This window comes from Oncorhynchus clarkii, chromosome 7 (assembly GCF_045791955.1).
Source record: "Oncorhynchus clarkii lewisi isolate Uvic-CL-2024 chromosome 7, UVic_Ocla_1.0, whole genome shotgun sequence".
NCBI lineage: Eukaryota > Metazoa > Chordata > Actinopteri > Salmoniformes > Salmonidae > Oncorhynchus > Oncorhynchus clarkii.
Genome location: NC_092153.1, coordinates 84,734,114 through 84,747,041, shown reverse-complemented (window position 1 = coordinate 84,747,041; position 12,928 = coordinate 84,734,114). Strand labels below are relative to the sequence as shown.

At 50.9% G+C, this 12,928-nt stretch overlaps 1 protein-coding gene across 3 annotated transcripts in view; it reads left to right on the top strand.

Moving 5' to 3' along the window:
- Positions 1 to 12,928, top strand: part of LOC139413932 (PX domain containing serine/threonine kinase) — a 51,128-nt gene that overhangs the window by 19,064 nt on the left and 19,136 nt on the right. For all 3 annotated transcript variants that reach the window (XM_071161794.1, XM_071161795.1, XM_071161796.1), the window contains exons 8-11: positions 212 to 316; positions 5,343 to 5,444; positions 6,789 to 6,950; positions 8,868 to 8,985. In XM_071161794.1, the coding sequence (XP_071017895.1) occupies positions 212 to 316; positions 5,343 to 5,444; positions 6,789 to 6,950; positions 8,868 to 8,985 (487 nt within the window). The remainder of the gene's footprint in view (positions 1 to 211; positions 317 to 5,342; positions 5,445 to 6,788; positions 6,951 to 8,867; positions 8,986 to 12,928) is intronic.

The window sequence follows — 12,928 nt, the reverse complement described above, 5'->3', positions numbered from 1 at the left end:
TTGAGGCAGACAGAATGGCTGCGTTATTTATGTTGTCTTGAGGCAGACAGAATGGCTGAGTTATTTATGTTGTCTTGAGGCAGACAGAATGGCTGAGTTATTTATGTTGTCTTGAGGCAGACAGAATGGCTGCGTTATTTATGTTGTCTTGAGGCAGACAGAAAGGCTGAGTTATTTCTGTTGTCTGAGTTCTGTTGTTTTTCCTCTCCAGAATCCGTACATCTACCCAGTGACGTTTGCCAACACCAGTGAGTTGTCTGCTCTGGTCATCAGGATGTTTAACGAAAAAGGCACTCTGAGGGATCTCATATGTAAGGTAAACTTATCATCAAGGCTGGGTTGTGTTCATTAGGACACACCATAACAACAAAAACAAAACAAGCGTTTCTTATTGGACTAATTCAAATAATACCTCCCTGTTTCGTGCTTACTGAACATGACCACGGTGCAGCTCTCAGGGTTGACCTGACCGCGGTGCAGCTCTCAGGGTTGACCTGACCGCGGTGCAGCTCTCTCAGGGTTGACCTGACCGCGGTGCAGCTCTCAGGGTTGACCTGACCGCGGTGCAGCTCTCTCAGGGTTGACCTGACCGCGGTGCAGCTCTCAGGGTTGACCTGACCACGGTGCAGCTCTCTCAGGGTTGACCTGACCGCGGTGCAGCTCTCAGGGTTGACCTGACCGCGGTGCAGCTCTCTCAGGGTTGACCTGACCGCGGTGCAGCTCTCAGGGTTGACCTGACCGCGGTGCAGCTCTCAGGGTTGACCTGACCGCGGTGCAGCTCTCTCAGGGTTGACCTGACCGCGGTGCAGCTCTCAGGGTTGACCTGACCACGGTGCAGCTCTCAGGGTTGACCTGACCACGGTGCAGCTCTCAGGGTTGACCTGACCACGGTGCAGCTCTCAGGGTTGACCTGACCACGGTGCAGCTCTCAGGGTTGACCTGACCGCGGTGCAGCTCTCAGGGTTGACCTGACCGCGGTGCAGCTCTCAGGGTTGACCTGACCGCGGTGCAGCTCTCAGGGTTGACCTGACCGCGGTGCAGCTCTCAGGGTTGACCTGACCGCGGTGCAGCTCTCAGGGTTGACCTGACCGCGGTGCAGCTCTCAGGGTTGACCTGACCGCGGTGCAGCTCTCAGGGTTGACCTGACCGCGGTGCAGCTCTCAGGGTTGACCTGACCGCGGTGCAGCTCTCAGGGTTGACCTGACCACGGTGCAGCTCTCAGGGTTGACCTGACCACGGTGCAGCTCTCAGGGTTGACCTGACCACGGTGCAGCTCTCAGGGTGACCTGACCACGGTGCAGCTCTCAGGGTTGACCTGACCACGGTGCAGCTCTCAGGTTGACCTGACCACGGTGCAGCTCTCAGGTTGACCTGACCACGGTGCAGCTCTCAGGTTGACCTGACCGCGGTGCAGCTCTCAGGGTTGACCTGACCGCGGTGCAGCTCTCAGGGTTGACCTGACCGCGGTGCAGCTCTCAGGGTTGACCATGACCGCGGTGCAGCTCTCAGGGTTGACCTGACCGCGGTGCAGCTCTCTCAGGGTTGACCATGACCGCGGTGCAGCTCTCAGGGTTGACCTGAACCCTTCACACTCCTGGGAAATGGCCTATATGGATCTGATTCTTACAGAAGAAAGATGAAGATCATAACCATGGTAGCAATTGAACGGGAACAATTTGGAGATTATGGGAACATGATTAGACTGAAGGGGAGGACACAACAGCTCACCAGACACACGACTGAATCCCAACATTACACTGCATTTTACATGTACTGTACTTTTTTGCCGCATTTGTTGATAACGAAATCTGAAAATACTCTGGATACATTTAGTAACATAAGAAGCTATTTTGAGCTTTCCTAGATGTGCCGTTGAGGAACTAGAGCAAGCACACTTGTAGTCGTTTTGTTTGGAACGCGAACCCTGTATCCCAGCCAGCACACAATTACTGTTGTTGTTTACGCAATCCAAAAACAGTACGTTTTATAAATATCAATCTGGGTCAGGTGGGCGTCATTTTAAAAGCTTGTTCTATTGCCAACATGACTAGCTAATACGATATTAGTGTTAGGCTTTCACAATGCAATTGAGGAGGCAGACTCGATGCTGCAGGACTGTTTTTTTCTGTAGAATATTAATATATAGAATATATACAGTACATCATCGGTCACTGGCTTCACTAGGAAATGTGTTGATTTTTGGTTATTTCATTAGGATCCCCATTAGCTGTTGTGAAAGCAGCAGCTTCCTGGGGTTCACACAGAACACAGAACACAGAACACAGAACACAGAACACAGAACACAGAACACAGAGCACAGAGCACAGAGCACAGAGCACAGAACACAGAACAGAACATGATATAATATAAAACATTTCTAAACAAGAATAGCTCAAGGACAGAACTACATCAACTTAAAAAAAGAAATGTTTTAAAGGCACACGTAGTCGACATATCAATACATACAAACTATCTAGGCCAAATAGGGGAGAGGTGTTGCTTTATTTGTTTTGTTTTTTAAACCAGGTTTACTGTTTATTTGAGCAATAATTGCTTTATATAATACTGTACGCTTTCTTTGTTCTGGATTTGTGGATTGTGAAAAGACCCTGGTGGCATGTTTGGTAGGGTAAGTGTGTGTGTGTGTGTGTGTGTGTGTGTCAGAGATGTGTGTAAGTTGACTATGCTGATGTTGTACCCACAATAACAATCCGGACAAACCCCCAACCAAAAACCCTGGATGAACGGAGATATCCGTACACGCCGAAGTCTCCCCTGCCAGACGAGTTTAACACATTCTGTGCTCCCTTCGAGCTGTCGAGGAAGACTGCCGCTGATCCAGATGACCAGGTGCTTTCGTTTTCCAAAGCTGATGTGATCCACATCAACTGGACTGCAGGAGAGTCTGCAGTTTTATGTTCCTAGGGGACTGAGGACTTGACATAGACCAAAAAGACCACGACTCTTGTCAAGATGGCGCAACAGCGTCTCTACTTTCCAAGGCGGCTGAAGAAATTTGGCATGAAGCCCCGGGTCCTCTCCAAATACTACCGCTGCACCATCCAGATCGTCCTGGTACCGATGCACCATCCAGATTGTCCTGGTACCGATGCACCATCCAGATTGTCCTGGTACCGCTGCACCATCCAGATCGTCCTGGTACCGCTGCACCATCCAGATCGTCCTGGTACCGCTGCACCATCCAGATCGTCCTGGTACCGCTGCACCATCCAGATCGTCCTGGTACCGCTGCACCATCCAGATCGTCCTGGTACCGCTGCACCATCCAGATTGCCCTGGTACCGCTGCACCATCCAGATCGCCCCGACCGGTTGCATTACGTCCTGGTACCGCTGCACCATCCAGATCGTCCTGGTACCGCTGCACCATCCAGATCGTCCTGGTACCGCTGCACCATCCAGATCGTCCCGACCGGTTGCATTACGTCCTGGTACGAGAATTGCTTCGCCCACGACCGCAAGGCCCGCCAACGGGTGGTGAAGACGGCCCAGTACATCACTAGGAACGTTCTCCCGCCCATCCAAGAAATCTACTCAACGGTGACTGAGGAAGGCCTGCAGCATCGTCAAGGAACACGCGCCCCCGAGCCACGAGCTGTTCACTCCCTTACTGTCAGGCTGACCGTATTAGAGCATGAGGTCCTGATAGAAACTGAGCCTGTTATTATCTACAAGCCACCAGACTGCTGAACACCTGCTCTGATTCTAACAGGACTGACCATCTGCTCTGATTCTAACAGGACTGACCACCTGCTGTGATTCTAACCCTAACAGGACTGACCACCTGCTCTGATTCTAACAGGACTGACCACCTGCTCTGATTCTAACAGGACTGACCACCTGCTGTGATTCTAACCCTAACAGGACTGACGACCTGCTCTGATTCTAACAGGACTGACCACCTGCTCTGATTCTAACAGGACTGACGACCTGCTCTGATTCTAACAGGACTGACCACCTGCTCTGATTCTAACAGGACTGACCACCTGCTCTGATTCTAACAGGACTGACCACCTGCTCTGATTCTAACAGGACTGACTGGTACTCCCTGTACACAGCCATGTTATTGGTACTCAGTACTGATACTCCCTGTACACAGCCATGTTATTGGTACTCAGTACTGATACTCCCTGTACACAGCCATGTTATTGGTACTCAGTACTGATACTCCCTGTACACAGCCATGTTATTGGTACTCAGTACTGGTACTCCCTGTACACAGCCATGTTATTGGTACTCAGTACTGGTACTCTCTGTACACAGCCATGTTATTGGTACTCAGTACTGATACTCCCTGTACACAGCCATGTTATTGGTACTCAGTACTGATACTCCCTGTACACAGCCATGTTATTGGTACTCAGTACTGGTACTCCCTGTACACAGCCATGTTATTGGTACTCAGTACTGATACTCCCTGTACACAGCCATGTTATTGGTACTCAGTACTGATACTCCCTGTACACAGCCATGTTATTGGTACTCAGTACTGATACTCCCTGTACACAGCCATGTTATTGTTACTCAGTACTGGTACTCCCTGTACACAGCCATGTTATTGGTACTCAGTACTGGTACTCCCTGTACACAGCCATGTTATTGGTACTCAGTACTGGTACTCCCTGTACACAGCCATGTTATTGTTACTCTTTGTGTATATATTATTACGTGGACGGGTGTTTTGTCTTGTATGACGTCAGAGCTGTTTTTATTATAATCCTCAACGTCTCATCTTTCTCAATACATGGAGCTGTCTTTAATGTACAGCATGTCCCTCACTCTGTCAACACAACATTAGCAGAAGTTGCCCAATCAGCAGGAGGGATGGGGGGGGGGGCTTCTTGTGATGCGCAGTGCTCAAGTTCAGATCGTCAGTCAGTCAAAACCCATATAGATCTGTGAAGCACAGAGCCTGACCTCTGACCTCATATAGAATGTTACTGTACAGCCTCTGACCTCATGTATAGCGTGTTACTGTACAGCCACTGACCTCTGACCTCATGTATAGCGTGTTACTGTACAGCCACTGACCTCTGACCTCATGTATAGCATGTTACTGTTACAGCCACTGACCTCTGACCTCATGTATAGCGTGTTACTGTACAACCACTGACCTCTGACCTCATGTATAGCGTGTTACTGTACAGCCACTACGTTCCAATTTAGGTGTTTATTCGTGTCCAAATCTGCCATTTCCAACCCGTATACGGGTAGGAGTGTGAAGGGTTAAAACCATATAACTTTTGCTATGTTTTAATTATTATTTTTTTACACTTCTCATGTTGGTTAATTTTGAACTGAAGCTTTCCTTCCTGACTGTAGGTGAAGCCTAAAGAGGCCTTTATGAGGAAGTACTGCATCCAAAAGAAGATGCAGGGTCTGGAGCTGCAGCAGATCAGGACGTACGGACGACAGATTCTGGAGGTACGCACACACACACACACACACACACACACACACACACACACAGTGGTCTGGAGCTGCAGCAGATCAGGACGTACGGACGACAGATTCTGGAGGTACACACACACACACACACACACACACACACACACACACACACACACACACAGTGGTCTGGAGCTGCAGCAGATCAGGACGTACGGACGACAGATTCTGGAGGTACGCACACACACACACACACACACACACAGTGGTCTGGAGCTGCAGCAGATCAGGACGTACGGACGACAGATTCTGGAGGTACGCACACACACACACACACACACACACACAGTGGTCTGGAGCTGCAGCAGATCAGGACGTACGGACGACAGATTCTGGAGGTACGCACACACACACACACACACACACACACACACACACACACACACACAGTGGTCTGGAGCTGCAGCAGATCAGGACGTACGGACGACAGATTCTGGAGGTACGCACACACACACACACACACACACACACACAGTGGTCTGGAGCTGCAGCAGATCAGGACGTACGGACGACAGATTCTGGAGGTACGCACACACACACACACACACACACACACAGTGGTCTGGAGCTGCAGCAGATCAGGACGTACGGACGACAGATTCTGGAGGTACGCACACACACACACACACACACACACACAGTGGTCTGGAGCTGCAGCAGGTCAGGACGTACGGACGACAGATTCTGGAGGTACGCACACACACACACACACACACACACACAGTGGTCTGGAGCTGCAGCAGATCAGGACGTACGGACGACAGATTCTGGAAATTTAAACACACAGAAACAATGAACTCTGATACTTATCAAATGTGGTCTTTCATCTCCTCAACCACCCCTGGGACATCACCCACATCACACAGCTCAAGGCCATGTTCCTCACCTCTAGGATCGGGGGCATCACCCTCTGGATCAGACTCCCCCCCCCCCCCCCCCCCCCCTGCAGCTATTGAATGTCATTTGTCACACTACATGTCACTGTTAAAGCCACGGTCCTTAATTCCTATTTCGTTCAATGGCAGTCCAGTCACGTGGTTTTGCTACATGTCACTGTTAAAGCCACGGCCCTTAATTCCTATTTCGTTCAATGGCAGTCCAGTCACGTGGTTTTGCTACATGTCACTGTTAAAGCCACGGCCCTTAATTCCTATTTCGTTCAATGGCAGTCCAGTCACGTGGTTTTGCTACATGTCACTGTTAAAGCCACGGCCCTTAATTCCTATTTCGTTCAATGGCAGTCCAGTCACGTGGTTTTGCTACATGTCACTGTTCAGAGTGAAACCATCCTGAACTCTTGTCTTGTTTCTTTCCCGTCAGGTTCTGAGGTTCCTCCATGACAAAGGTTTTCCGTACGGTCACCTCCATGCCTCTAACATAGTGATAGAAGACAACACGTGTAAAGTACTGGACATAGAGAACAGCCTCCTGGGCCTGCCCTCGTACTACCGGCCCTACATCACACAGTTCAGGAAAATCAACGTAAGTACTGGACAGCCTGCTGGGCCTGCCCTGGTACGGCCTCCTGGTACGGCCTCCTGGTACGGCCTCCTGGTACGGCCTCCTGGGCCTGCCCTGGTACGGCCTCCTGGGCCTGCCGGGCCTCCCTTGGTACGGCCTCCCTTGGTACTGCCTGCCGGGCCTGCCTTGGTACGGCCTGCCGGGCCTCCCCTGGTACGGCCTGCCGGGCCTCCCCTGGTACGGCCTGCCGGGCCTCCCCTGGTACGGCCTGCCGGGCCTCCCCTGGTACGGCCTGCCGGGCCTCCCCTGGTACGGCCTGCCGGGCCTGCCCTGGTACGGCCTGCCGGGCCTCCTCTGGTACGGCTTGCCGTACCTGCCCTGGTACAGTTGGTACAGCGGGATTTGTGTCGTTGGGTACAGTATGGTGCTTGCCACACCAGGGTTGTGGGTTCGATTCCCATGGAGGACCAATATGAAAAAGTAATGGGAATAATGTTTTTTTTATGTATTCAGTCACTACTGTAAGTGGCTCTGGGTGAGACCGTCTGCTGAAAGACTACAATGTCAGTTTTAGATAGTTGTAGTAGTGTCATTAATACAGATCACATGGGAATGTAATGCAGTGTCGGACAATACCAACCTTATAGAGAGGGCGTCACCAGGGAAAACTCAGAGCCCTACTTAAAGGACCAGTTTCACTGACCTAGATGGAACCTGCTCCTAATTTTAAAAATAATTCTCAATGAAGGGCAGTAAAAGTGTATTTCGGTCGAATCAAGGTCCGGGAAGCCAGCCTAAAGGGGATGGATTATAAGTGTTCTGTGGTGACGAGTGTTTTTTCTCTGTAAATGTCAATCCTGATTCCCAACTAGCACCCTGCCCAACTAGCACCCTGCTCCCTTCCCAACTAGCACCCTGCTCCCTTCCCAACTAGCACCCTGCTCCCTTCCCAACTAGCACCCTGCTCCCTTCCCAACTAGCACCCTGCTCCCTTCCCAACTAGCACCCTGCTCCCTTCCCAACTAGCACCCTGCTCCCTTCCCAACTAGCACCCTGCTCCCTTCCCAACTAGCACCCTGCCCAACTAGCACCCTGCCCAACTAGCACCCTGCCCAACTAGCACCCTGCTCCCTTCCCAACTAGCACCCTGCTCCCTTCCCAACTAGCTCCCTTCCCAACTAGCACCCTACTCCCTACATAGTGCACTACTTTTGAGCAGAGCCACTAGGACTTTGGGGTGCAGACTATGTCTAACCCTGATGTCTTGTTTCTGTTAACCTTAATATCTAACCCTGATGTCTAGTTTCTGTTAACCCTTTCAGACGGTGTCTAACCCTGATGTGTAACCCTGATGTCTAGTTTCTGTTAACCCTGATGTCTTGTTTCTGTTAACCCTGATGTCTAACCCTGATGTCTTGTTTCTGTTAACCCTGATGTCTAACCCTGATGTCTTGTTTCTGTTGACCCTGATGTCTAACCCTGATGTCTTGTTTCTGTTAACCCTGATGTCTAACCCTGATGTCTTGTTTCTGTTAACCCTGATGTCTAACCCTGATGTCTTGTTTCTGTTAACCCTGATGTCTAACCCTGATGTCTAGTTTCTGTTAACCCTGATGTCTTGTTTCTGTTAACCCTGATGTCTAACCCTGATGTCTTGTTTCTGTTAACCCTGATGTCTAACCCTGATGTCTTGTTTCTGTTAACCCTGATGTCTAACCCTGATGTCTTGTTTCTGTTAACCCTGATGTCTAACCCTGATGTCTTGTTTCTGTTAACCCTGATGTCTAACCCTGATGTCTAGTTTCTGTTAACCCTGATGTCTTGTTTCTGTTAACCCTGATGTCTAACCCTGATGTCTAGTTTCTGTTAACCCGGATGTCTTGTTTCTGTTGACCCTGATGTCTAACCCTGATGTCTTGTTTCTGTTGACCCTTTCAGACAACAGAGAGTATAGACGTATACTCGTTTGGACACTTACTGTATGAAATGACGTACGGAAGACCTCCTGATGCTGTGCCTGTCGACCAGTACCCTGCTGTGACTTACACCTCAGTGGGTAGGTACCACACCAGTACCCTGCTGTGACTTACACCTCAGTGGGTAGGTCCCACACCAGTACCCTGCTGTGACTTACACCTCAGTGGGTAGGTACCACACCAGTACCCTGCTGTGACTTACACCTCAGTGGGTAGGTACCACACCAGTACCCTGCTGTGACTTACACCTCAGTGGGTAGGTACCACACCAAGTACCCTGCTGTGACTTACACCTCAGTGGGTAGGTACCACACCAAGTACCCTGCTGTGACTTACACCTCAGTGGGTAGGTACCACACCAGTACCCTGCTGTGACTTACACCTCAGTGGGTAGGTCCCACACCAGTACCCTGCTGTGACTTACACCTCAGTGGGTAGGTCCCACACCAGTACCCTGCTGTGACTTACACCTCAGTGGGTAGGTCCCACACCAGTACCCTGCTGTGACTTACACCTCAGTGGGTAGGTCCCACACCAGTACCCTGCTGTGACTTACACCTCAGTGGGTAGGTCCCACACCAGTACCCTGCTGTGACTTACACCTCAGTGGGTAGGTCCCACACCAGTACCCTGCTGTGACTTACACCTCAGTGGGTAGGTCCCACACCAGTACCCTGCTGTGACTTACACCTCAGTGGGTAGGTCCCACACCAGTACCCTGCTGTGACTTACACCTCAGTGGGTAGGTCCCACACCAGTACCCTGCTGTGACTTACACCTCAGTGGGTAGGTACCACACCAAGTACCCTGCTGTGACTTACACCTCAGTGGGTAGGTACCACACCAAGTACCCTGCTGTGACTTACACCTCAGTGGGTAGGTACCACACCAAGTACCCTGCTGTGACTTACACCTCAGTGGGTAGGTACCACACCAGTACCCTGCTGTGACTTACACCTCAGTGGGTAGGTCCCACACCAGTACCCTGCTGTGACTTACACCTCAGTGGGTAGGTCCCACACCAGTACCCTGCTGTGACTTACACCTCAGTGGGTAGGTCCCACACCAGTACCCTGCTGTGACTTACACCTCAGTGGGTAGGTCCCACACCAGTACCCTGCTGTGACTTACACCTCAGTGGGTAGGTCCCACACCAGTACCCTGCTGTGACTTACACCTCAGTGGGTAGGTACCACACCAGTACCCTGCTGTGACTTACACCTCAGTGGGTAGGTACCACACCAAGTACCCTGCTGTGACTTACACCTCAGTGGGTAGGTCCCACACCAGTACCCTGCTGTGACTTACACCTCAGTGGGTAGGTCCCACACCAGTACCCTGCTGTGACTTACACCTCAGTGGGTAGGTCCCACACCAGTACCCTGCTGTGACTTACACCTCAGTGGGTAGGTACCACACCAAGTACCCTGCTGTGACTTACACCTCAGTGGGTAGGTACCACACCAGTACCCTGCTGTGACTTACACCTCAGTGGGTAGGTCCCACACCAGTACCCTGCTGTGACTTACACCTCAGTGGGTAGGTCCCACACCAGTACCCTGCTGTGACTTACACCTCAGTGGGTAGGTCCCACACCAGTACCCTGCTGTGACTTACACCTCAGTGGGTAGGTCCCACACCAGTACCCTGCTGTGACTTACACCTCAGTGGGTAGGTACCACACCAGTACCCTGCTGTGACTTACACCTCAGTGGGTAGGTACCACACCAAGTACCCTGCTGTGACTTACACCTCAGTGGGTAGGTCCCACACCAGTACCCTGCTGTGACTTACACCTCAGTGGGTAGGTCCCACACCAGTACCCTGCTGTGACTTACACCTCAGTGGGTAGGTCCCACACCAGTACCCTGCTGTGACTTACACCTCAGTGGGTAGGTCCCACACCAGTACCCTGCTGTGACTTACACCTCAGTGGGTAGGTCCCACACCAAGTACCCTGCTGTGACTTACACCTCAGTGGGTAGGTCCCACACCAAGTACCCTGCTGTGACTTACACCTCAGTGGGTAGGTCCCACACCAAGTACCCTGCTGTGACTTACACCTCAGTGGGTAGGTCCCACACCAAGTACCCTGCTGTGACTTACACCTCAGTGGGTAGGTCCCACACCAAGTACCCTGCTGTGACTTACACCTCAGTGGGTAGGTCCCACACCAAGTACCCTGCTGTGACTTACACCTCAGTGGGTAGGTCCCACACCAAGTACCCTGCTGTGACTTACACCTCAGTGGGTAGGTCCCACACCAAGTACCCTGCTGTGACTTACACCTCAGTGGGTAGGTCCCACACCAAGTACCCTGCTGTGACTTACACCTCAGTGGGTAGGTCCCACACCAAGTACCCTGCTGTGACTTACACCTCAGTGGGTAGGTCCCACACCAAGTACCCTGCTGTGACTTACACCTCAGTGGGTAGGTCCCACACCAAGTACCCTGCTGTGACTTACACCTCAGTGGGTAGGTCCCACACCAAGTACCCTGCTGTGACTTACACCTCAGTGGGTAGGTCCCACACCAAGTACCCTGCTGTGACTTACACCTCAGTGGGTAGGTACCACACCAAGTATCCTGCTGTGACTTACACCTCAGTGGGTAGGTCCCACACCAGTACCCTGCTGTGACTTACACCTCAGTGGGTAGGTACCACACCAGTACCCTGCTGTGACTTACACCTCAGTGGGTAGGTACCACACCAAGTACCCTGCTGTGACTTACACCTCAGTGGGTAGGTACCACACCAAGTACCCTGCTGTGACTTACACCTCAGTGGGTAGGTACCACACCAAGTACCCTGCTGTGACTTACACCTCAGTGGGTAGGTCCCACACCAGTACCCTGCTGTGACTTACACCTCAGTGGGTAGGTCCCACACCAAGTACCCTGCTGTGACTTACACCTCAGTGGGTAGGTCCCACACCAGTACCCTGCTGTGACTTACACCTCAGTGGGTAGGTCCCACACCAAGTACCCTGCTGTGACTTACACCTCAGTGGGTAGGTCCCACACCAGTACCCTGCTGTGACTTACACCTCAGTGGGTAGGTCCCACACCAAGTACCCTGCTGTGACTTACACCTCAGGTTTTTGCGTCCATTCTGGTCAGAAGATCGAAGTGGGTGCAGCAAGTGGTGAGGCACTTAAAGATGACTCTCTTCTCTGTACGTCTTCCTATCTTCACTTGGTTCTCAATACCAACAAGACCAACGAGATGTGCATAGACTTCAGGAAGTGTACAACACCTACCTCTGCAACATATATCAGAGGCCAGAATATAGAGATTGTAGAGGAATACAAATACCTGGGTGTCGTCTTGGACAATAAGCTTCAGTGGAGTAAATGTACAGACCTGATCTACAAACATAGCCAACAGACTGTACTTTCTCAAAAAGTTGGGATCTTTTAATGTAGACTGTACTATACGGACTGTGTTTTACAAATCTTTCATTGAGAGTATTTCAACTTTTTGTATTGTTTGTTGGTTTGGCAATGACACTGTCAGAGAAAGCCAGAGAAATATGAAGGATTATCACCACAGTAAGCAAGGTACTTGGAGTCAAACAGACAGGCCTGGATGAGATCTTTAAGGTCAGGGCCCTCCGCGGCTCACAAAATAATTTTTGACCCAAGCCACCCCCTGTACCCTGACTTTGAAATACTCCCCTCTGGGCGCAGGTATAGGGCATCCCTCAGCAGGGGAAAACAGAACCAGACAATCATTTGTGCCAGGTGTGATATCCCTCCTAAATCGCTCAGGCTGTTTTTTTTATCGACTCAGTAAGGCCAGCAGGTTAGTCTTTATTATTTTAATTTTATTTTTTTAAATGTTTTATTGGTATGTAACTTTTATGAAAGTTGTATTGTCAATTTTGTTTTGTATTTAAACGCTACTTTAAATGTGTACATAACACTGCAACACAATGTCCCCATGGGGACGATAAAGTAAGTAATGAAAAGCGTCTTGTAAAACCAGAGGCAGGATGGAGGGAGGTCTGCCGTCTTCGGGAC